Genomic DNA, 25830 nt, shown 5'->3' with positions numbered 1-25830 from the left:
TCAGGGGTGGATAGATGCTTTTATCCAGTTGGATAAGCTTCTTGTTTAGGAAATAACATATCTTATGAGATGACTAACAAGATTTAAAAACGACGCTTACAAATGAATCATTAGTCCAATCTTATCCCAGAGAGCTCCGAGGATCTGAGATGAACATAAATGGAGAACTCAGTTGCCTTTAATGTTCTTACACACAATATTTTATCTGGTTTGCTTTGGAAACACTTTCATAGATAATAGCTCCCGGGAGGAAAAGCCTTCACCTCTCCACTTTGGAACAGCAGAAATACTATCCATTTGTGCTGCTTGTTTCTTTCAGTTGTTTAGTCTTAACGCAGAACTGTAGACTGACTCCCACCAGACTAAGGATTTCAGCTGAATGATTACACCACACACTGTGGAAGGCAGACAATTATTTTCTAAATTGAAAACAGATTCTTTTCCCAGTGTCTTTCTTGGCAATATTTCTCTTTAGCCATACAGTTTTAAGGCATGCTATGTTCTCTGATGCCCTGCAACTGGTGGGTGGTCTTAGATGACCCATGAGGGTCTGCCTGAAGCCTGGCTCTGCAGGCCTAAGCAGAATTGTTTGTGACGTAGGATGGTGAATGTGGATAATGGAAATGTATGTCTATGTGCGAAGGTGTCTAAACAAGTTCTTCAGATAGCCATAGATATTATTTGCTTTAAACTTCAGCTAGGGGTAAGTCTTCCCTGCAGCCAGTTCTCTCACTCAGAAGAAGCAAGTTAGGTGCAGGACAGCACAGCATCACTGGAACCAGCTGCATGGGCCTGGTTCCATGGTTGTTGAAGGAGCATACTGGGAACCAATTTACCTCCTGCTCTGAGTGGGCACACTTCTCAGCTCCCAGAGACATCCATCCCAGCCTGGAGTGTCTGCTATCATGGCTGTCAGAGACACTTGAAGATGAGATGCAGGCGCCTAAGTCACCTGGGTAATTTCTGGTAACATCAGCTTCCCAGAACTATTCAGTTCATCACAATATCTTAGGAGATGATATTTTAAACCCTGGGTTGCATAAATTTAAACCAGAAATGAGATATCGACAATGAGTGCTATGAGGGAGATGGGAATGAGATGAAAATTGGACGCAGATTGTTTCCTTGGATTTCAGAAATTTTCTCAGGCATTCTCAATTATTCTGATATGTTTGTGTTGCTCCTTGCCCTGCTAGTGATAATGGAGTGATCTGTTAGTTGTTCCAGGGCGTGAGCCAACACTGTATTTATAAAAAGAAGTGTCAGAGTGTTGAGCTAATTGAGGGATTCAAATGGCCAAATGTTCTGGGAGCAGAAAATAATGGCATGCAAAGCACAAACAGGTCTGGAACAAAAATGGAAATACCTCCCTGTGAAAAACTGTTATGTAGGCAACTGAATGAGGAACATTTCCATCCACTGGCTGTTTCTGAAGGGTGAAGACAATTAGTAGGCCAGAAAAGCTAGGTCTGCATTAGCAATTACACCTTCACAATTTTTTTTTTTTTTTTTTGCCCACAGGGCAATGTATATTCCAATTCAAACTGAAAAGTCCCATCTAATGTGGATCTTGCTGAGCCCTTGAAAATCTTCTATACCCTGTAGTGCATTTAATTTTCTTTTTTTTCCTTGCATCTGGCTTTAGTTATTACATTTCTTGCAAACAAGAACCAGCTGTGGTGCTGCAAGTGCTGTGGAGCCTGTAGCCATGTTCTATTGATTCAAGCCTTTCTGATGGTATGAGTGTAAGCTGGGACTGAAGATGGCAGTCCAGATACATAGGATATGAGTTTACTGCCATTTATATTCAAACAGTTTCACCAATTTGATTGCAGCTGCTCTTGGTCTCGATTCCCCATTTCTTCCCTGCTGCCAGATAGCAGCCCTGGTGTAGCCATGCTGGGGTAGGTCTGTTTGTTGTGATACTGTCTCTTCTGGCTTGCTTTTCCCAAAAGAAAAGTGCTGTGACATGCACTGAGTGTTCTCTGTGGTTTCATCCATGTTAGCCAACTAAAGAAGGGCAAGGCATGGTTTCAGGCACTGGCTTATGAACTGACTGATAGTTCTCTTTCTGCCTTGATTGTTCTTGATGATAGATTGTGCTTTTCCTGACAATGTCCAGGCTCAGCTCACAGCATGGCATCTCTTAGGAAACACTCCCACGAAGCAGTATGTCTGGGACTGGTCTTTTTAGAGCAAATGCAGAGTTTAAGCATGTGGATATGGGCTGTGTTATGCTACTTGACAAGGAGGTCCCCAGACTGCTTTATTCAGTAATTCAGATGTAGCCATTGACTCTGTCATCTAACAGTAAAAAACATAGCATGTTTCTTTAGTAAGTACTGGAACTTGTGACTTTCCTGTGAATATATAAAGCACAGAAAGTCTCTTTCTTTGGCAATAAAAGTCTCCTTTGGATCCTCACCAGTGTTTGTTATTTCCAGTTTTCTCTTGAGTGCTGGAGCATATGTAGAGATGTGGATTCCAGGCTAAATGGTCTACATTAAAGAACTTCAGCCTTTGTTATATTCCTTATACTCATGGCTTTCAGTCTTGTACCAGAGACCTATTGGATTTGATGCAAAACAAATCTGGAAGAAAAAGATGGTGTTTGCCTCCAGGATTGTTGTAAAAGAGGAGGCAGATGGGACACTTGGGGAACTGAAGCTGAAGAACAGCACCCATGTAGCAGTCAGGGCACATTAGCTGCTGTGTCACTGCTATTTTTAGTGTCCTGTGAGACTTAGCTGTAGCCTTGCTACTATAGACAGAGTCAAAAGGTGTGCTTTCCTCCAGGACTGGGAAGGATCCTCACTGGGCTGCATAGATGTTCAGATGGGTGGGCAAGGATCAAGCATCATGGTGTTGCTTAGTGTTGATTTCCACTTTAAAAGTCAATTCGTGGTAGTGAAAGTGAATTCAACCTGGTCACATTTAAATCGTTAAATTCAGAATCTAGAGATTAAATTAAAATTAGCTGGATTAACTAATACCTCAAATGTTAAAATACAAATAACTTCTATTCTGTTGTAAGCACCTGTATTTTCTGTGATTTTTGATTCTGTGAGGCAAAAATGAAGAATTTTTTAGTTTCTGGCAACTGCTTTACTGTATTTCTTCATGTGTTAAAAGGGTAGAGAACTGTTTGTAGCATGAATTAAGATGCACTAGTCAATCCATAGTGACTGCTCTTAGCCCCTTGCAAAAATATTTTATTTTCACCTTCGCTGAAAGAGAATTAAATTAATTCTCATCAGCAGTCATCTAGTGATGTTGAAGGACATACACAGATATTGTGGCTGAGCCCACATACCACAGCTTATTCACCTGTTTTATCTGGATGGTATGACAAGTACATTGGAGATGTAATTTTAGTTTGTAAGACTTTTTGTGGATTAGAGTTCCCATTTTTCTGCAGACTGAGCTGTTCTGTATAAATATTGTCAGAACACATATTCTTGAAAGGCCAAGTCTGAGAATTGTGACATCTGATATAATAAGTTATGTACTTATAGAAACATATCTGTGGAGAATTGTGACCCATACTGTGAATTATTTGTGTAATAGTACCACTTGACATAGATTGATCAAGGGTTTCAGATCTGTGCGACCCTCAAAGTTCTTACTGTACTGATTGTACAATGCACTGAGTGTAAGACAAGAAGAAGAAGAAAAAAAACCAGAAGCCTTCCGTTATCAAGCCTCACCTCAGAAACCAGGAAACAGGGAAAAGAAAACACAAAAATGTTACTTCTGTGATATACCAGGCTTCATTTTAGCCACTGATAACTGTCAAAGTCAGACATGACTAGTAAAGCACAAGTTTTCATTATGTTGTTTAAAAGAATTAGACCCATTGAATAGAGCAATAGATTCTTCCCTTCTTGACAGCTTCACATCAAGATGTAATGTTTTTCTGGGAGGTATGGTTTAGCCTAACAGAAGTTTAGGACTCAACATAATATTAATTCCCTGAAACTCAGAATCTTTTGCTATGCAGGGGTGAACACTCTAAAAATCCTCCACTCATTTTAAAATCTGTAGGTCTATGAGAATGACCAGTCTGCTGGAATACATGGCATTGCCACAGAAACAACAGCCATTTGCTCGCTGGGGATCAACCCAACCCAAACATACTTGCTTTTGTTTATTTATTTTTAATGTACAATATTTGGAATTGGCAGATGCAGTACTGGAGCCTTTTTGAAGATTGTTTGTGTAGGCTGACTTGAATAAATAATCTACTGCCCTTCCTAAAAATAAAGACCCTGCTTGGATATCTCCTGGTATTTTTATTTATTTATTTATTTTATTGGAAATTAGAACATTAGACAAACAGCTCTGAGAAAGTAGTCCTCTACTGTACGTTTGATGCCATTGCAATTTTCTCTGTTTTCTTCAGAACAGATAGGATTCCTTTCCAAAGAAATTCCTGGTCTTTATTGACTACAATGTTGTGTTCGTATTTGGAAATAATCTCCAACCAAGTACTCACAGAAAAAAGTTCAGTATTTAGCAGATAGCACCGGTATGCCTATGTCAGCAATGAAGACAGGCCTAGGTTGAACCTTATAAGACCTCCTTGGCCCAGGTGCATGCTGTGCTGACACAGCTGTGGCTGTGCTGACCTAGGGGCACCTAGGCCAGCAGCCCTTGCAGCTGGGCAGTGGGATGCTTGTGTAAGGCAACCAAACCACAGCAGGCTGAGCATTGACAGTGTGGAGATCTCCACATGAGAAGAAGCTAATTAGACTTCCTTTGGTTGGTTTAATTCTTTTTATAAGAAAATGCATCTAAAGTACGTCAGCTGTGCCTATTGCTAGTCACTGATTGCAAAGGGAGACTTGCTAGTTCAGGTGTAGGTGAATCACTCAAGCAGTTGTGTTGCTACATTTGAGTTAGCTTGATTCTGGCCAGTTTAAAGTGTATGTTTCCCTTCACTCAGATAGTATCTCTTCTGATTTTTACAGCTAGCTTTCAAAGCTTTCTATTATATTGCCCTGCACTGGCACTACCATCTCCACTGAATACTTGTGCATTCAAAAATCCACAAGCAAAATATTTTCAGCCCATCCCTGAGATATATTTTTCTTCTTGGAAGTGGGAGAGAAAACATAAATATATGCTAATATCTTTGGTAAAGCTGTAATTCTTACGAAGGGTTAAAAAATACTGCTGCTATCTCAGAATTGATTTTATTGTTGCTAATACCTCAGTCCCACCTCAGTTTGATGGCTTCGGGCAGCATTGAGCATATTTAGGAAGGGACAAAGGGAAATGGTTTCAAACTAAAAGAGAGGAGATTTAGACTGGACAAAATGAAAAGGGTTTTTTACAATAAGAGTGGTGAGGTACTAGAACAGGCTGCTCAGAGAGCTGGTGGATGACCTGACCTGGAATGGAGACATTCAAGATCAGGCTGGAAGGGGCTGTGAGAAATCTGATCTAGCTGTAGATGTCCCTGTTCATTGCAGCGGAGTTGGACTAGGTGGCCTTTAAAGGTCCTTTCCAACTCAAACAATTCTAAGGTTCTGTGACTGTATGAAAGAAACTTGTAGGCAATTATTATTAAGACTTCTATTGTCATCTGAGATATTCTGCTCATCACAAACAGTGACTTTAGTTCTAACATGTGCCTATGAGATAAAAGATTATCTCACTTTACAAAGAGCAAAACTGATCCTTAGCGTGATATTAGGGTTGCTACATTGACTCCTGGCTCAAGCTGCAATTGAGCACTGCAGATGTATCCAGGAAGAAGGGCTCTGAGTTGTTGTGAGAGACTTGGACAATCTACAGAACTTGTGTCTAGCAATACGTCCAACAGTTACAGAGCAAAGCTCTAGCAAAGAAAGGAGCATAACCCCATTCTGAGGATATATTCCAGTTCCGTCCAAAAAGCACACATTTTCTGCACTAAAAATACTGCTTGGGATGTAAATAAACAAAGTGTTTGACCCCTACTACTCTGACTAGGCAAAATTTTTACAGCTTATCATGTTTGGAAAGTATTAATTACACAGCAAACTTCTTTACCTCCAACAGATACAAGTCTCTTACTTATAGTGTTTCATTCAGCTAGAAAATATTGGGAGCACCAACATGAGTTCTACCTCTGCTTCTCAGCTCAAGAAATAATTGATGTCTAGTACTGACTTCTAGTACTTTTAAACATGGACTTTCAAAAATCGAGACTGCCAATTGCAGACTGATGGACTTTTGACCACTGCTTGCTCCCTGGGAGCAGAGTAACAGATGTCTCAAATTCCTCAAGTCAAAGAGATTTTATTCATGAACATAAATGCAGAAATTTAGTTCTTCTTCAGTCTGCTGGGAAACTTCATGGAAAAAAAAAAAAAAAAAAAAAAAAAAGGGCTGTAATGACCCTGTGCCCCAATGTGCTGACCTTCCTGCCCTCCTCTCCATTTATTCACAAAATATAAAATCTGGCAGATGTACAGTACACTCTGTGTGCATGAGCAGCTTGGCGCAGTTCTTCTACAGGAGAAGCTTGAGAGAGTGGTCTCTACCTCTCAGTAGCAGAAGTGGTTGAGGTGTCAGATCACTGTATTTAAACACTTTGATTTTTGTTACTCCTCAAACCTGCCAAAAGGATCCATCATTACAACTACATTTGATGCAACTCTGTGTAGGCCACGTGGGCAAAGGATATGATGGAATCAAATCCTATGTGAACGGTATGATTTGGGATAAAAATTATCTAATAAAATTTTCTCTGCTTTATTTATTTGATTTTTTTTGATTTTTTGGATTTTTAGAGGCAGGCAATAGAAAATATTTCTAGAAGTCATTGTTGGCCTCTTTATATAAAAGTACTTGATAACTGTCATTCATTTTTCTGCCTTTTTTTTTTTTTTTTTTTTACACTTATTACTATAGGTGCAAATAATTTGCATATCAATTTCTTCTGGCTCTGAAGTCCCTCAAATGTGGATGTATTTCAGTTTTCCAAAGGAAAAAGAATAATCTTATTGATAGGGAACTGTGCTGTTTCAAGTTTCCTCAAAAGCTTAGTGACTACTTGTAGCCTTGAGGGGTTTATTGCAGACAGCATGTTCCAGTAGGTCCATTTATTTATAGTGAGATATTAATTAAATCCATGGCTCCTCAGTTTATATTCATAACACTCATTCACTCTAGTTGTTATTTATAGGATACCTTTTAGTCCTGTCTGTATTATGTGTCTCTCTTGTTGGCAACAAGGCTTGAATGTCATTTAAGTGGTCTTAGAGTAAATGTCATCCAGATGAGATGTTTGCTCATTGGCCCTTCATGGGGGGAGGCCTTTGTACTTGGGCTGTTTCTATTAATGGTACATCAAACATTTACGTTGATGGGTTGTGGATCTCCATTTGTCCCCACTCAGCTCCCACAGCCCTTCTGCTGCTGTCTTGTTCTTTGCTCGTGTCCTCCAGACTTTTCATTGGTTCTCTTAACCCTCTTCTCCATTTGGCATTTCCCTGCAGCTGGTTCTAGTCACCGGTCTACTTCATGACCCTATCTATCACCTCTAGTCTAAAACCTGCACAGTGATAGCTTCATTGTATTAAGTTTGAAATTAACACAAGATTCCTTCCAACCCAAACCATTCTATAACTCTATGATGATTCTATAACTTTTTTAAAGAAAACTAGTCAAAACAACTGGAGATAATGTATATCCCCACATGACAAACATTTCTGGTAGCTGTTACTTATTTTCAGTGTCTGCTATGATTGTAAAGTTGTTGCTAGTCCCATGACTTCAGTCTTTTTAAACCAGTGCTGAACGAACTTCTATGGATTAGTCAGGGAGAAAAAGAAAGAATGTGCTAAAATTTCACATGAAAAAGTGAAATTAACTTCGTAGGAACAGTTTTAAGGTGTTCAAGGGATTTCTGTTTACTTCACTTTGCTATTTTTGTACTTGAACTTATAAATCCCTATGTAATGACATTTCAGAAGAATCTTTGTCTTTCCCTCATTTTCCAGAATGAGGCTCTCAGAAATTAGTAAGAGAGCCACTGACCAGACCCACTGGCCAAATATATTCTGTCAGCAAAGTCATTGTAAAAAGAGATAGGCAGAAGTCCTGTTCTACACTGTGAGGGGCTCCACAATATGCACACAGAACCAAACATCTGCTCTTGAAGTTTATTTCTTCTCTATTGATGTTTGCTAAATTAATCTGAGCTTTTGAGACCTTACAAACCTAGAGGATTAAAACCAAATAAGATTGTTCACTATCTTCCCCTAGGTCCCCCAAGCACTATTTATAATTTCTGTAAGCCTACATTACCTCTGGACCACAGTATCAAATTCTTCTGGATGACAAAGGTCACATTGTAACTATTATTACCAGAGAAGTGAATTCTCTGTGTGGCATCACAGGCAGGAGGTTAATTACCCCATTTACTAGGACACTACAGCTGTTAGATGAATGCAAGGAAAAAGCCATTCTACTGAATTTGCAGTTTCAAGGACAGAAGCCTCACATAAGTTGGCTATTTGCAATTTCAAACTTATTTTTAAAATATTCATGATAGATTTTATAATAAACAATTTGATATAGCACATTAAATTCTGGTATTGTTTGCTTCAATTTCTGACATTGCTAGCTATGAAATACTTATTGCTTCCAGTGCTCCACTGATGCTGCAAATCAGGAATTAACCAGAAGTTGATGAAAGTTTTGGACACAATACTAGTAATCTTTTTTTATCCGCTTATCTTGACAGGTATCTCAATTCTAATTACATTTAATGAGATTAAAAAATAAAGCAATTACTTGAATCACACAATAACAAGCTTTCTTTTTTGTTATTTAGCTTACAAATGTGAAAGCAAATTATTTCTTGTTGAATGTCATTCAGTGAAAAAACTCCAATGTTAATACGTATTCTCAAACTAAATTCCAAGGTCTGATAGTTCAATGAAAATTAAGGCTTTACTTGGCAAATGAATCTGACAATGGGGTTTTCTTGGGTTTTCATGTATATGAAATAGTCATTAAAACTGCAGTGGTGTGTTTTTATGATCCTTAGCAATTCAAATCTTTTAATGTTAAAATCAACAACAACAACAAAAACCTGTCACTGATTTTGAATCCATAATCTTTTTCATTAAACAAATAGTTCAATGAATGATGAAAGAAGGAAAGCCTTGTTTCCTATTACTAGTCTCCTTTATCTTGACCTCTTGTGTGTGGCTCTTGGTATCATCTCTTTTTGTCTGTGCCTCGGATGATGTCTCAGTAAGTGCACTGTTCAGTGGCTGCTCTGCAGTCATGCATGCCATGTCTGGCCAGCCTGCAGCTGCTAAAGGGAATATCTAATGACTGAATTTAATCTGATTTCCACTCAAACAAGAAACACCATAAGATCTTCATCATTTGTATATAAGGAACAGTTGAGCTCTCCTTGAAATTCACTGAAAAAAATTGTATTTTCATTGAGGGAGACAGGACAAGGCCCTAACTTAATAACAGACCAACTTGAAAACCTCACTTGCTGGAGGTTTTGACAACTGGGAATATATATGCATCACCTGAAGAGTTATCAACTCGTCAGCTTCCAAAATAGATCTTTATTTCTAATGATAATAAACACCAGATTATGCTGCTGGCAGAAACCGTCATCTCAAAGTTTTGGACAAAACACTCAGTGGTTGCTAAAACTAAAGCAAGATTGAAACCAGTTGCTTTGACTGTAGATAGCATTCTGTTGGCAGAGATAATATGGAAAAAAGTTGCTTCTATTTTTCCCTGTTGCATAGAGAAGTTTGGAGTTGGAGGGAGAGGGAATATGGCTCATCATACATGGGTAATCCCCAAACCAATAAGCAAAGCAGAGAATGGACAACAGGCAAAAACCACATGGAGATCCCCTCCCAGACCACTGTCACAATATTCTTGTTCCTTGGAGAGGTTTTGTGCATGTCTCCATTGCAGTAGTGACAGAGTAACTGTGACTCCCATAAAAACAATCCAAAGCTGAAAGCCAGATGGCTTTATGTGGAGCAACAACATTATCTATTGCCTTAACAAGGTAATTGTATTTAATTTTCAAAATTTCCTGTGTTGAAAATGTCTCCAGACTGTTACCCCTTCTCCAGTCCAAGTGAAAAACAAAATGCCATTCAGCAACAGAGATGGGGTTGGATCCAACATAAACAATTCTCAGTTACGCATTCTCCATTGAAGTGCATAGTCATTTTTTCCATATACAGTGAGAAAGACAAAGCCTCTGCTTAAAAGGCATTCTTCTCCAAAGAGGGGAAGGGCTAAAATGTCTTAGCTGTCTGCAAGCTGGCTAAGGGTTAGAGCTTAACACCAGCCTCCATTATAGTGTACTTATTACTACAGCCACTAAGTAAAAATATTACTGTTACAGATGCTCACTACTGCAGATAGAAGATCTGCAGCTGGAAAGGCTGCTATTTGATCCTCCTCTTTCAAACAAAACACCAAGCTTATTCAAGAAAAACAATTTACAGGAAAACAGATAAATAATTTTGCTTTGTTTCATCATTAACCTCCCTCCACCCAGTCCCCACAGATCACTCACACAAAATGTGCTCTCTGAGCCATGCTCCATTCACCTGAGTCCTCCACAAAAGAGGGACATAATCAGTTGATGTAGTACAGCATTCCCAGTGAAATTTCCAGACCGACACAAAATTTTTGTAGAGATAAACAATAAAAGTGTTTCTTAAAGCATGTACTACTGTACTTGCGGGACAACGTTAAATTGGATGTGGTAAACCTGAGAAGGGTGGTCAGGGGTGACTGAAGTTGCCTTTGATTTCCCTTTTGCCTCAACTACCTCACCAGGTTTCTAGTATTTCCTAGTTTGATTTTACAGCTCTTTGACATTTTGGAATTGCAGTAGAGACATACAGTGATCTTATCTGGTTGGCAAAGCATCAATTTAAAAGCCTATTAGTACCAAATGCAAGTGTGAAAAACTTGACAGATCAAGAAAAGGAGCTTTCATCCATCTCTACTTCCCAAGAGTGGCCTGATGGTGGACAAAATGGGACAGCTGATGGAAGGTGCCAAGTTTCTCAGCAGTTTCCAGCTTGATGGTGCTAGCACCTTGTGTGGGAAGGAGGGGAGGCAGCTCAGCATGGTTAATTTTGTGCTACAAGTCCTGTACCCAGAGACGCTCTCTGACTGATACCTGGAGGGGACAGAAGAAATATCGGGGCTAAGGAAAAGAGATGACCTGTTTTGATCTTTCACTGCCTCACTACCCATGGCTGGTTTCATCATGGACAAGGTCTAATAATGAAGGAATCGTTTTCTTATTGTCTCAAGGAAGTGAAAAATAGATGTATGAGGAGGAAAGAAAAAAGTCATCTCCTTCTCTATCCTTCAGAAAAATCCCTTACTCGAACTCCAGATTTCAACTGACTTAGAATTAATTAGCTGGTGCCTAAGTAATGCTGTAGAGCCACTGCAGACAGTCTCTTCCATTGATAGGAAAGTAGAGAGACAGAGAAAACCATAAAGATGCAGAAAGATGAAGTCTGCTCATCTCTTGCCACTGAAAAGACTATTCATTCAAATGCAACAGAATGCAGCTGGATCACTGGGTGGTAACAGGGCACAACACAGCCCAGAAATGATCTGGTTTAGATACTTGTTCCCTGTGTATCTTCCTACATCTGGTACCAGCAGTGACAGGTGGAAAAAAATCTTTTTTATTCATTTTTGTTGGGAAGAGTTTAACTATCATTCATTTAGACAAAAGGGCTGTATTTAGATTTATAGAATCATAGAGTGGCTTAGGTTGGAAGGGACATTAAAGATTACCTACTTCCAACCCTCCAGGTCATTGCAAGTTGCTCACACAAGTAGATACTTTTTTATTAATTATTTATTAAATTATGATTCAATTTAGCACTCATGTGTCAGTTCTTCCCATTCTCCCTGGATTCCCTGTGTCAGAACTTAAAAAATAGCATTTTAGTTCTTTAAAGAATATTGTAAGGTCGGAATAGTAATTTATAAAATATTTTTCACTAGCCTCTTGTTATTCTTTGACTCATATTTCTTTTTTTAGTTTCTCTTGAATGCTGGATTTTTGGCTTTGTTTCTTGTGTATTTGTCATCAAAAAGACCAAAAAAAAAAAAAAAAAAAAAAAAAGGAGCGCTAGCATATTTAAAGTATTTATTTTAAGGAAATAAGCATCTAAAGAGCTATAGAATAGATTTAAAGAGGAAAGACACACCAGGTCATTTTTACTGCAACTTAGTCAATCTATGCTTGAGTGGCCAAATATACACTGTATTTATACATACCAACTGGTAGTTAAGAAAACCTCTCAGAGATCATTTAATGACAAAGAATTAGATTTCAAAATCTTTGGAGCTCTAAACAGCTTTGTATACAGTACTATTCAGCAATTGTTGAATCTTGCATCATGATGGACAACCCAAACATCCCCAGCTCACGTCGATGTGTGAAAATGAACTGGGATCAAATCCAAATGTTTGAGAGGACCAATTAAAATATAATAACCAAATGTGTCCATGTTTGGAGGTTTGAAATAAAAGTCCATAAGCAAACTGCATGGCTGGTTATATCTTAATCAGAAACAAGATCTATTTTCTCTTGAACAGCTCATGAATGTTAAGAGCTGTAATTAAAATTGTAGAAGATAAAATCAGGATATGTTTTCTTTCAGTAAACAATTATTTTGTTTATTTTATTATTTTGTTTATATTATTTATTTTGCTTCTCATGGTCTCTGAAAAATGTGCAATTTTAGTTCTTAGCTTACTTCCTATATCATGAAGAAGAACAGGCATGAAATCCTTTTATTGGTTTTCACAATCCCGAATAAGCTTTGGTACACTTTCCTGGTGTTGGCCGAAATCTTTGTGGGAACTCACTGCAGCAGAGTTCAAATAGCATTACTCTGGTGGGTGAATTATGCACTTTCTCAAAATATAGAACATTTCCCACTATCCATCTGCCCTGTCCTTTGGTTCCATTCAGTTTAGTTTCCTACAATTTAAAAGGTTTGATGGCTCTGCTCCTAGCAGCTGATTTTCATTAAAGCTTTGATGAGAAACTTAAGCTGGAATCACAAACATCTGCAGTAAAACTTCCTCCCTGCTAATAGAAGCTTCTCAGAACATAACCTTGTTGAAAAAAAAAAAAAAAATCCTATTTGCCCCTTATGGGAGTTAATCTAATGTAACCCTAAGGGTCTGAAATGAATTCATTTAAAGATCTGTTTTTTCAATGGTAGGTGCACTTTCCATTAGCTTAAAAGAATATAAAGGTTTCTGTCAAGCTAAAACTGTTTTTGGCTTAGACCTCAGGATTAGGTCTTCTAATTCTTTTAGAGCTAGTTTGTTTTGAACAGAATAATGCTACAAGTAAGGATTACCTGATTCCTTCTCCAAACAGTCTGCAGAACCTCCTATTTCAATGCTTTTTGAGAAAGGGATGAAGACAATTTGGTGATAATTTGAGTATTTGTTAACAACTGGCCAGGGCTTTTGCTTATTCTATTTCAGATATTTAACATAAGCCATTCTAGAGAGGTGAGGTTCCATGGTTCCTGCACTCGATATTGATTATTGCTTTAGAAAACCAGAAAGGAAGTACCTCAGATATTGTTTCTTGTTTTTGAAAACTTAGATTAGCAGATGCTGCTAGAAGTCAGGTGGGAAAAAACGATGGTTAAACGTGTCATTTTATTGTGCAAGCTCCCACAGTTTAATTCCGCCTCTTACTGTCTCCTATAGTAAATAGCTCATTTTTGCCTTGACTATTGCAATAATTTCCTTTAAAGGACTACTCTTATTTTGCCTTTCTCTGTGTCAAAAGCACTGATGCTGAAAACAGTTTTTAATTTATTCAACGATATCATGCTTTCCTGCACTCTGAGAATTGGCTCTCTGCCTTCTCCCCTCTGCTTCAGATTTTTCTTTTTTTACCCTTAAGGCTTTGGATTATCTCATTCTTGCTCTATTTTTTTCCTTCTCCTTCAACTATTTGCTTCCTTTCCCACTATATGCTTCAATTCTTTCCACAGAGGATGTTTCAATTCATCTTTTCTCGCTTAGCAAATATCTCCAGAGAATGTCTTCTCTTTTCTCCACTAACCCTTTCTCCATGGCCCTCCTATACTGGGCTTTCTTTGTTATTTTCTGGAACCTCCTTCATTCATGAGAATGAAGTGAATCTTCACCTGGATATCACCTTACATTCATTTTGCATTAAAGCGAGTGACTACGCAATGTGGATCACAGGGAATCCTTTGCCATGTTCTCCAGTATTTGAGGTCTTGCCCCATTGATTACTCTCGCCTCAGACTCTGTACTATTCCATTGATTATGAGCAACTTTGATCCTACTGGGGAATAAAATCGGTAACTATATAATTAAAATCATCATGTCAGTGAAATTTGCAAATAGAAATGTTGACAGTGGCAGGCTTTAGATTCAAATGGTGATGTACAACCTACCTCTTGTTTTAAAGGCATGTCTTAGACAGTGGTATGTAACTTTTCTCAGAAGTTAGCTCTAGTTTTCATTCGTGTCTCTGTGCCTCACTATCCCCTTTTCCTTCTGCCCTCCTAAAGCAAACAGGTTGAACACAAAGCCAAAGGTTCTTAATGTTTTCAGTTCACTTGTTTGCTTTCATTTGCAGTTGGGCTGTCAGTCTGAAATCCTTTCATCTCTGATGAACCTTCCTTGCAAAATATTTTAATCCATCCTTATTTGGAAAAAAAACAATCTTTAATTTAGTGCAGTCAGCTGCAGTTGGGTTACACTGATGAGATGGATCTGGAGCTTTGGGCTCATGCTCCCTCAGGATTTCAGCATCATAACATCTCCCCCTGCATGCCTTATTGGGCTCCTATCCCAAGGAATTTAGGCATCCAAAATTGCACAAGTGAGGTGAGTACTTCACAGAGTGCTGTTCATATTGATTTGCCTCATGCTAGGCAACCCAATGTAATTGGATCCACTCTCCATTGTTTAATTACCTTTAAAATTTAAATTTGTAACTAACTTTTAGTATGAACACAGTTACTTTGAATTTCCACTTGTTGCACGATTGTACCTTCATGTGTTAGAAACTCTTACTGAAAAACTGTTGCCTGTGTATGTCCTTATGCAATTAATCCCCTGAGCTAAGTATGTTGAATTATAGAATCTCACAGTTGCCTTTAAATTCCTAGCAATTTAATCCTTTCCATGATACCTTTTGAATAATCTCCAGCAATTTATAAGAATTCTTGTTGAAACAGTGGCATTGAGCTAGATATATTATTTCACAATGGCCACTACCAGTGCTCATTATGCGGATAACATGACCTTACATTGAGTGGAATGTAGTCCAGTTAATTTCAATATCTAAATGTTCTCCAATCTTTAGCTAATTAATGGAACCATCCTGAACTAAGTCCTTGCAGGGGAAAAGCCTCCTTTGAGGGAAGACCAGTAGGAATTAGGGAATTTAAGAACCTGGTGCCTCCACTACTATATGGGAAATTTGGGCTTACACTTGAATACAATACCTGATTCAAATTTAAAAAAAGTTTAAGCATAGGTTACATGCCTAAGTTGCATGTACTGAACCCCAGTTATGTATTCATTTATTGTCAGAGCATCAAGCTATTTAGATATTGCCTGAGGCCCAACCCATGATTCACGTTGTGATGGGGTACAGCAAGTTACCCTACCGTTGAAAATGTAGTTAGTCTCTTCTCTCTGCCATAAAGAGACTTTCAGTCAAATCTAAGACACAGGAAATCTCCACAGTAACATTAATTCTGAATTTTTTGAACTGCTTCTCCAAGTGCCTCTAAGTTTAAGGTTGCCAAACTTGAGAAAGGAAGAGAAGTGGAAAACCAAGAAATAAGCGCTAATACATACTTGTTTACATTAACTGAGGTTGCCTGTTCTTCTGTTGGTTCATAATATTAGCTCCTACCAGGAATTAAGAACATCACATTGCTTGTGTATTAGAAACTCCCGCCGACACTGTTATAGATCTGGATTTCTGAAGACACTATGAAGTGCAAACTTATGTGTGGGTCCAGTACTGTCCATCACGTTCTCCACATGCTGAAATGCCCTGCTTTCTATTTGCCCTGTGTTCTGCCTTCAGACCAGCTTGTTTGACTTTGTGGTTGAGTGGCACCACAGACCTCATGAAGGTCTGTGCACAGTGAGCCTGTGGTTCCCTTAGCTCTGCCTTGCTAACCAACCGTCTTGTATAACTTGGCACTATTCAACGTGACTAACAGCCTCTGTCTGCTCGGGAGAGCAGTGGGCCTGAGTCAATATTTAGATGAGAGAGCTGAATCAAGCCATGCTGTGTAAGGAGTTTATACTGCGGTTCCCTGTGAGCTGTGGGCTAAGAATTCAGGCTTGGAAAAGGCTGATTCAAAACTGCTGGGATAGGCCCTCTTCTCAGGGCTGAATGAGAGGTGATGGGCTTTGGGAGGAGGAAGCCATCTGAGGGTTGGAAGAGACACTGCCAGGTGTCTCTCTTTGGTCCTCAGGTCAATGTCTGGGCTTAGAGTAAGCTCCCAAGGCCCCATTACCAGCTCATGAATCATTGCATCAGAGCCATCAGCCCTATCCCAAAAGAATATTCTACTGAGCCCCTCTGGAAGTATGCATGGAGGTGGGCCCTGAAACATAGTTATGGGGTACTTCTGCATGTAGAAAAGGAGCCTGAGCTGCTTCTTGGTAACATCCTGCTGTCAAGAGCCTTGGCATAATTACTGCAGGTAGCAGCATTCATTTGGAATATGGGATCTGAAAGGTGTGTAAATGTTCTTATTGTAGGAGCTGAAGTAAACTGCTGGAAAAAACACCAGTTAGTGAGTCTGTTAAGTGAAACTTCAGAGATGATTGAGATGGCTGAATGGGGCTAAAGTGTCATTCTTCTGCAAAGTCCTGTGTATATCCCACAGCACCTTCGTAAAGTCTATTAACATAAATTTTTGGAAAACCGTATAACAGAATCATACTGAGAATGGCCACAAGAGATTTATAGCCTTTATCCTATGAAATCCAGCCACAAAACCCATTCAACTCCTAAATCTGGCATTTCATTCACTTTCCATTTTGTAAGCAACAGGTGGCAATGTGGCAGTCCCAGGGACTAATCTCAGGCCAACAGAGCAAAGATGTACATCCCATGGCATGGCGCCCATCCAGACCTCTGATGGCTCCTCAGAGCCCCTACACTGAGCAGAGCAGGGGTTAGACTCCAGTTTTCTCACACGGGTCATGTTTCACAGCAAGTCCCTCACAGGGTAAGCAGGCAGGCATTTTGGGAGGCTGCACTGCTGCGTGGAGCCACAGCAATGTGGGGGGTGGGCTCTGCCCAGTCCAGCATTAACCCCAACCATCTGAAAAGCTCGTACATTAATTTCCATGGCTATTAGCTCTAATAATTGGAGTATGGGGGTGGATGGGTAGAATTAGCCTTGTGATATAAGAGACTGAGATCTTGATATTGTCATACTGACTTGGCTGTGCTAATCACACCTCATTTTTGGATGTCATGCTAGAACAACTCTTTCCCTTCCCATGACCTTATGTAACTCAATTTGCCTTTTACTTTGCATCTCCCACGTATGAGACATTACTGTGTTCCCCTCTCTGTGCATGCTGGAGTAATTTGTTGTTTTCCCAAGCTGTGTTTTTTTGTAGTTCATTCCAGATGTAGTCCTGCTAGAATAAGTATCACCCTATCCTCTAACACAGTGACTGCTGGAAAATTTTCCACAGTCAAAATTCTTTTCAGATCTCTCTAATTTTATTTGTCACTAATCCCAACCTCATATTTTTTGGAAGGCATAAAATCTCTGCAGGTGTTTTCTCTGCAGGCTGTTTCCTATACGATTTTGATTTATTATCCTTGCTCTCATCACCAAAAGGAGCTTTTGGAGGTGGATGGCATTCAGAAACAGAAGCATAAACTTCTACCACACAGTGTTTGCCCCGAAAAGAGAGAAACTCTCTGTCAATTTAAGTGAGTTAAAATCCCAAGCACTACATAAGGCAAGCAGAAAAGTGTAGTGACAATTAACCCTTATAAAACAGCTCTGTTTGGACAAGCCTGCTTAGTTATGTTGGCAGGAAAGTTGGAGACGTGCTAGGCTGGTCTCACTGCAAAGCACAGCAGCTGCCTGCTCGCAGCAGGCAGGGTATGTGTGCATTCTGAAATTCTGAACTGTATCTCTCTAGTTTCCAAATGCAGCGTCTCAGACCCCCTGCAAAAATCTCCAGCATCGCTTTAAGGATCAAATGATTAAGCTAACGTTAACCAGATGGGAACTTCGACACAGACAGATGAAAGCAGAAAAGCGCAGACACCAGAGAGAGAACGCAGTTACTGTACCTCAGCAAAAGGCACCCAACTTCCAGTAGCTACTGACTGCTGCTGCCCTCTGATAACAGTAGCTTCTTGCGTGCTGACCGCTGAGCTACCTTCAATGTCAAACAGAAAGACGCCTCCCGCGCTCGAGGCTGTGCTGGAGGAGAAGCATCTCGAAAATAATAATATAGGAAAAACCAGGGGCCAGGCGGAGATCAAAGCCATTTCCTCCCCTTACATCCAGCAGTGGTCTTCTAGCGTCTTAGTAATTGTTTACCCTCTTCTGCAATCAGCCCCCCTTGGCTTAGTGGTGCCTCAGTTATTTTAACTTTCTTTTAGCGTTCAGTTTCCAGATGTGGCACTTCAAGGCAGTCTAACCAGATCCTTATTTAAAAGGGTGAAAAAAAAAAAAAAAAAAAAAAAGCAAAGAAGGGAAGAAAAGCGCTTTGGCTGCCTCCCTCCCTCGTTCACTCTCTGTGCCTGTGGCTCCTCTTTTCCCCAGAGGCTCCAGCTCAATAACATACAGATGGGCAGTGCTTAAGCAGAGAGTGTCAAGCGGAGGTTGTGTTCCAGGAAAGCACCGCTGGCTCCCCAGCCACCTTATCTCCCCCTGTCAGGATGCAGACTGACGCTGTGCGCGGTGCTCTGGCTTCCTTCATATGTTCACATCGTTCCCTTTTTACCTTTCATGCCCGGACCCTCCCACTCCAACTTTGCCGTTCAGAAGTGAGGTCAGCTTTCCCCCCCCCTCCACCCCCACTGCTCTGTTTGGGTACCCTCAGCCCCTCCGTGCAAAACGGGCATTCGTGATTACACTTCATTTTATTTTATTTTTTTTAACATCTCGTTTATTCAGTGGAAAGTAGAAAAGTGCCAAATTTATTAAAAGCTGCCCAACAACCCTTCTCTTTTGTCAGGGGGAGGTGAGGCTGTGGATGGGGGGAGGAGGAGGCAGCCTGGCTGTGCCATGGGCTAACAGGGCAAAGCGGTTGCTCTGACATGCTTCATTCAAACCCTTTTCCTCAAGCCCACCTCTTGGCTTCTCAGCGGCTCATGAAAAAGAATATCGTTCACTGCAGTTTTGGAAAATGACTTCATCACTTAGACTCATGAACTTTTATTTACAAAGAGCATCTTGTATTCCTTTTTCAAGAGATGCTTTGTGAAGCCATGCTAACAAGGCCTGCAGTGTATGAAAGCAAGCTTAATATATTGCCCACAGCTGACCTAATTTTATGTCTACAATCTCAGAAAGACAAAGCAAAAGCCTTCTTATGTTTTGGGACAAAGTGAAGATGTAATTATACTAAAGTGCACTGCTCTCTCAGTTCAGCACCTTGTCCTTTAGCTGTTCTATTTTCAGGGTTTTATGACACCACTGTACTAGAGATTGGCTTTTTGGGCTTTGTTCTGGAAGTGGATTCCCACTTTTTCCTCTCCTTCCTTCCTCCCTTTCCAAACTGATTGAAGAAATTATGAACTCAGGATGCTATCAATAGAGAATTGAGGGTAAAATAAAGAGCTCTGGTGATCTGTGAATTTCACACACCTATAGGTAAAGATTTGTGTCCTTAAATGCTATACAAGTGTCATATAGGAACTATACAGTAGTTACACATCAAGAACCTCTCTGTGTTTCATAACTGGTGTGGGCAAGGAGAAAAAGCTGTGCAACCCAAGGTTGTGAGGATCAGGTTCAAGGAGCGCAGGAGGAAGTAAAACATAGTCAAAGTGGATGCAAGTAATTCTACCCTGAACACAATGCAGACATCTCTCTGTGGACAGGACCTGACATGGTGACAAGCATGCTGCCTCCCAAGAAGCTGATGGTGAGATGTTATTGGAGGTTGTCAGGGCTTTTCCAGCTCTTTCTGCCAGTGGCAGCTCCGGGAATGGCCTGGAGCAGGTCCAAAGGCTTATAGAGCAAAAGGTGGTGAAGACTCTCAGCCAGGGTCCCATGGAGTTCCCATTAGGCCTTCTGCTATCAGGACAAGTTTCAGGTGTGAAGGTAACAGTTAAAAAGAAAGTGCAAAAGAGAGAACAAAACATCTTGAGAGTAAGTGGCAGAATCACCACTAGTGTGACAGCAGTGGAGATGTAAAACTACCCAATGAATTGTGCAGCAAATTACTGGACTAGGTGTGAGACAATTTTTGAATCTTTCTTTTTTTTGGAGGGGGAAGCAATTAGCAGAGAATCTTCTATATCTGCTCCCAGCCATTTGGAAGGTACTACTTCCTTCTTGTGAAAGTAATAGAGAACAACAACTTGGGGAAGAGTTACTTAATGTTCATAAACCTGTAAATGAGGAGAGCTGGAAAGTCAAATCTACATGTTTCTGGTAGGGGATCTTTAACAAGTTCAGATACTTGGGAAGAAATTCCTCTTGCCTAATAGAAAATGGAACTGAAGAAAGTAGGTTATCTGGAAAGAAATGTCATGAATCAGAGAGATGTATAATACAGGAAGATTTGGTCAATCAGGGAATAATGTCTGGAGCAGATACTCAAGAAAGAAATGTGGGAAGTAAAATCTGAGACTACATCTGAGCAGAAAAATATTGAGCCAAAAGTTGAAAGCTAAAGGCAGAAAATGAGATGTAATTTTGAAGACAGTAGGTATGAGATGATGATTTAGAGTGATTGGGTGCTGGATCAGGCTGCTCAGAGAGATTGTGGATGCCACTCTGGAGGCATTCAAGGCCAGGTTGGGTGGCATCCTGGGCAGCCTGATCTGGTGCTTGGCAACTCTGTCTGTGGCAGGGGGTTAGAATTAGATGATCTTTAAGGTCCCCTCCAATCTAAGTCACTCTATGACTCAATGATTTAGGAGATCCTTGGTTCAGTATCCATCAAAGAGAGAAAGATATCGGTGGAGAAATCTGAGACATGAAAGTGTTAAAAGGGAGGGAATGGATAAATGCCTTATTGAGGCTTTTCCTAGTTCTATGAGCTTTAGTTTTCCTAGGAAGTCATTAGCTGTTACAGTTTTGGCTCTGGAGAACAAGACTTATTATTCTAGTGGAACAAAAAATAAGGTGTAGAACTGTATTTGTACAATTGCTTGTGTCTATTTTTTTTTTTCTGGCTTGTTTTGCAACAATGAGAAAAAAGATTTCTTCCAGTTTCACAGTTTTGAAGCTATGCATCATTGATAAGTAGAACATTTTGGGTTAACTTCAGTAAATACATTTTCAGAATAAAAGACTTTAAAGTGTTCCTTTTAAAACAGTGGTCTGTAGAGTCTCTTTTTGTCTTTCCATCTACCTAATAAAGTGATACTGGTGCAGGTTAGTACTGAGAGTACGTCACAAGAAGTATCAGTATGTAAGAGACCAATTTTAGGTATCAATCATAGTGTCGACTGATTCAGTTTTGACAAATTAATGTATTTGAGGATTTAAAATTAATTGAATTACTACAAGTAGACAATTTGATTTTTTAAATAGTCTTTTTATTACAGAAATGGTTAAGGAAGCTGAGTATTGCATGCATGCACACTAGGTTTTGGCTGAGATCCTACTGTTGTGTATACAGGCCACATAAGGGCTTTGGAGAGTTAAGTGCTTACATCTTCAAAAAATGTGGCTTAACTGAGTAATTGTATTGGGAATAAATGGCAGGAATTGGGAGCAGGGGTTGTGGGGTACCCTGTGCAGGAGGCACCCATGGATTGCTCTGTTTTGGCTCAGAAATGGCTAGAAGTAGTGTTCCAAAACATGGTTCTTTTGCTAAAACACTTTCAAGAAAAGGCAGTGCTGCTGGAGCAGGAGATACTGAAGAAGACATGAAGGCTAACAGCAAACACACTAAAGGGAAGATATGAAGATGCTAAAATGAAGTGCATGAGGAAAAGTGTGAAGGGATACATTTGGAGAAATGAAATGGAAGGGATACCTGGTAGAGGGCATTGCTGGGGAAGTGGTTGGTGATGCAGACTTGGACAGCATGCTTAGTGCTACATGTGGAGTGAATCTGAAGGATTGTGGCTTTGTCAACTCACAGCAGGGCATGTACACCCTCAGGGAAGAGCAGCCTGCAAGTGATCCAGACAGGGTTAGTGAAAAAAACAAGGTTATGTGAAAACAGCATTGTTACCCATCACATCATTTTTATGTAAAATCAGAATAAAGATATTCATATCCCTTGTAAACAAATTCACAACATTTTAATGGAGAGAAATAACATTTTAATTATTCTCAAAATCAAAGTCTTAAAAGGAGGAAGGTGTCTGGTTAATATTTTTAGAAAATCACATCCTTTAAAAAAAATCTCAGACTGGCCCCAGGCATTCAAAATCTGGAAAACCTCATGTGATGAAACCACATAGGGAAGGAAATACAGGTAACTAAAAAGGATAAAATTATGAAAAATTAATGATTTATTCTTACAGAATACTGGGAACCAAAGACTATATAGTCTGTCACTGCTCACAAGATCTTAATCTCTCAAGCACATATTAGTCCCATACCAGAATAATTATAACCAATTTTTCTGAGCAGAAAATATGTATACTAAAATCACTGAATATTTCTATACTTTGCATCATTAGTATAGTTGGTTCATATCATGTATAAGCAACATGTATAAGCATACAAAAGTTGTTTCCTCCATTTACTTTTAAGTCTTTAAAAGTATCATATTCCTTTTCAAAAGCTGACAATTTTTGTAGAAATAAAGGAAAACATAAATGGTGCATAGGATATGTATGAAAAGACAGGCTTCTGAATATAGATTTCTGCTATGATGGATTTCCCACTTTATACTTGGCAGAGATGATGTGGGTGTGTTGCATGAGCAGTCTCAGATTTGGAGGAGGGATTGTTCAATATGGCAGGGTATGGAAACAGCAGTATATCCTTCTGCTTTCACAGTATCATCTTCTGTTCTTTCTACCACTTCCCCCGACTTAACATTTGGTTTTGATTGCAAGGGTTATAGACACTGGGATTAATGAGACAGAAATGAAGAATCCAGTGGAAGACTTATTAGAAATAACATATTCTAAATTAACTAATATCAAACTGTTTTGTGTGGGCCACTGGTGGCTTATGAGGCCTCAGTGGGAGATCTGCAAGCAGTCAGTCAAGCTCCAGTGCAAATATTACCAGTTAAACATTTGATGGTGCATGGTGGTCCAATAGAAATGTTGACAAATGGCTGGTGTTAGTAATATAAAATATTTTGGAAACAGTTTTGAGTACTTTTGTAAAGGTTAGAAGACATTGGCAGCATATCCATATATCATCAAATGAAAAAGCATTCTACAGTCCACATTAGGGACCTGTGTTGGCTGAGGGGCAATAAGGAATGACTTGTCAGCCACAGTTTGTGTCATAGATATGCAAATAAAATATCAGTTATGTAAACAAAACTGCACTTTTGTTATTTCATGTATTTTGGATTATGTCATGTTAGGAAAAGTCAAAGTTTTCAGGTAGAAGATAGAATTTATGCTGTAGGGCTCAAGGGGAGAGTACTTTTAAAGGCTTCAAGTTTTAGATCTAGTGCGAGGGTGCACAAGCATGTTCTTCTTGGCTGTCCTGGCTAAGGGCATTATGTAATAAATTTCCCACATGACAACACTTTCAAGCCAAAAATCTTGTTCTTTGTGTTATCAGTGTTATCAGTTAGTAGTAGCCCTAGGACATGGCTGATCCCAAACTACTTTCAACTATGTTCATTTCTTTTCTGTCTTGATACATTATTACTACTTGTTTTTTTCCCCTCTGCAAAAGTCTTCAAATTCAATTAAGCATGCCAAAGTCTTGCAAGTCTGATGAAAATGCCCTAATTCTTTACTACTACACTATTAAAGGCAAGCTTGTTTACTGAAAAAGATTTCTCAGGGTTTCCATCTCTAGAGTGCAACTAGATGGGAAACAGCTGTCTGTCTGTCTTGCTGAAAGCATTGTACTGGGGAACTACATGGACCTTGCATGACTTGAAATGAACCGTGGTATCATGTTGTACTGGATGCTTGAAAAATACAACCTATTCTGGTTGCTAAAGTCAGTCAGATTCAGATGGTAGATTTCCCAATCCATTATCCTCTTCTGGTGGTAGTCAGTAATAACATTTCCACGTTGTCTTCTTTGGATGAACTGTTAAATCTTATTTTCTTTTACAATTCTCATGCCATCTCACCTGTGAAGAGTAGAACACTGTAATATTCCAATTTATTCAGCTTCCTGTAACCCAGTATTTGGCTCTAACCCCTTGGCTTGCACCTCCAGCACTTGATAATTCCATATGGTCTTTCATATCAATTCTGGGATTCTCTGTGACTGCTTACTTTTCAGTACCAAATAAGCCAAGACAAATCAATTCAGTCTGTTGAATCCACTAAAATAAAATTAAAAAAGAAAGAAAGAAAGAAAGAAAGAAAGAAAGAAAGAAAGAAAGAAAGAAAGAAAGAAAGAAAGAAAGAAAGAAAGAAAGAAAGAAGGAAGGAAGGAAGGAAGGAAGGAAGGAAGGAAGGAAGGAAGGAAGGAAGGAAGGAAGGAAGGAAGGAAGGAAGGAAAAAAATAAGAAAACACAAGATGTTATTTCTGCAAAGGAAAAAGCCTATTTTTTTTTTCAAATATATTTGTAGATTTCTGTGATTCTGGAGTGAATACAGTTAGCACAGTAGGACAGAAGAGTTTTGCTCATAGGTGATGATGTCTAATATCAATGGATGCAGTTATGGAGAAAGACATGTAATTACTGCACAGCAAGTATCTGTTTACTGGGGTTATTAATATCTCCTATTTGATAACAGCAAAGTGTTATACAAAAGAATGCTACAGCCCTTGAAACTAAACAGTTTCAACAACCTCTTTTGAAATCAATAGGAGTAGGCTTCAAAGTCACATCCATAGGACAAATTAATCATAATCAGCACCTATGTTGACCCAGTTTATAGTCTAGGCTGTGGATGACGGATTTTTTCCTGCTGTTAATTGTATACTCAATTTACTTCTGAAAAAGATTGCATTGGGAAAGATAAATCATCTTCAGCATTTTAGCCATATTCAGAGTAACAACGGATCAATACCAATCCAGTTCAGACTAAGTGGAGGCCTATCCCAACAATAAATTTCCTTACATTTTCCTTCTTTTTGCTTTTTGTCCTTGCCAATCTTCTCCAAATCTCCAAGAAGATATTTCTTAAGTTGCCCACTCTTCATGATTTCAGTTGTGCTCTTACTGCCTCTGGAAATCCCTCTACAGGTGAGGTCTCAAAGTTACATTTCCTTCATGAAGCTACACTCTTCATCTAATCCTCTTCCTGACTTTAGTTTGTATCCTTCACAGTAGCTGAGTGCAAAGGGCTGAGTTCAGTCTTTCTTTTGAGTTCAGTCAGGAAGAGTTTATTCTAACAAAAACAAAGAAGATTAAAGCAAAAATCTTCTTATTTGTAATCAGTCATCCTCAACCTGTTTTTTGTACTCACAGCCTGATAAAGTGACACATTTAATTATTGTG

At 39.3% G+C, this 25830-nt stretch overlaps 1 protein-coding gene across 2 annotated transcripts in view; it reads right to left on the bottom strand.

Moving 5' to 3' along the window:
- LAMA4 (laminin subunit alpha 4) overlaps positions 1 to 18726 on the bottom strand; it is a 96384-nt gene extending 77658 nt beyond the window's left edge. For both annotated transcript variants that reach the window (XM_004940298.5, XM_419780.8), the window contains exon 1: positions 18386 to 18726. In XM_004940298.5, coding sequence (XP_004940355.2) covers positions 18386 to 18586 — 201 coding nt within the window. In that variant the 5' untranslated portion in view covers positions 18587 to 18726. The remainder of the gene's footprint in view (positions 1 to 18385) is intronic.
- Positions 18727 to 25830: the final 7104 nt, after the last annotated feature.

This window comes from Gallus gallus, chromosome 3 (genome assembly GCF_016699485.2).
Source record: "Gallus gallus isolate bGalGal1 chromosome 3, bGalGal1.mat.broiler.GRCg7b, whole genome shotgun sequence".
Taxonomy (NCBI): Eukaryota; Metazoa; Chordata; class Aves; order Galliformes; family Phasianidae; genus Gallus; species Gallus gallus.
Note: the sequence above shows the minus strand (reverse complement) of the source record. Positions and strands in the feature narration are given on the sequence as shown.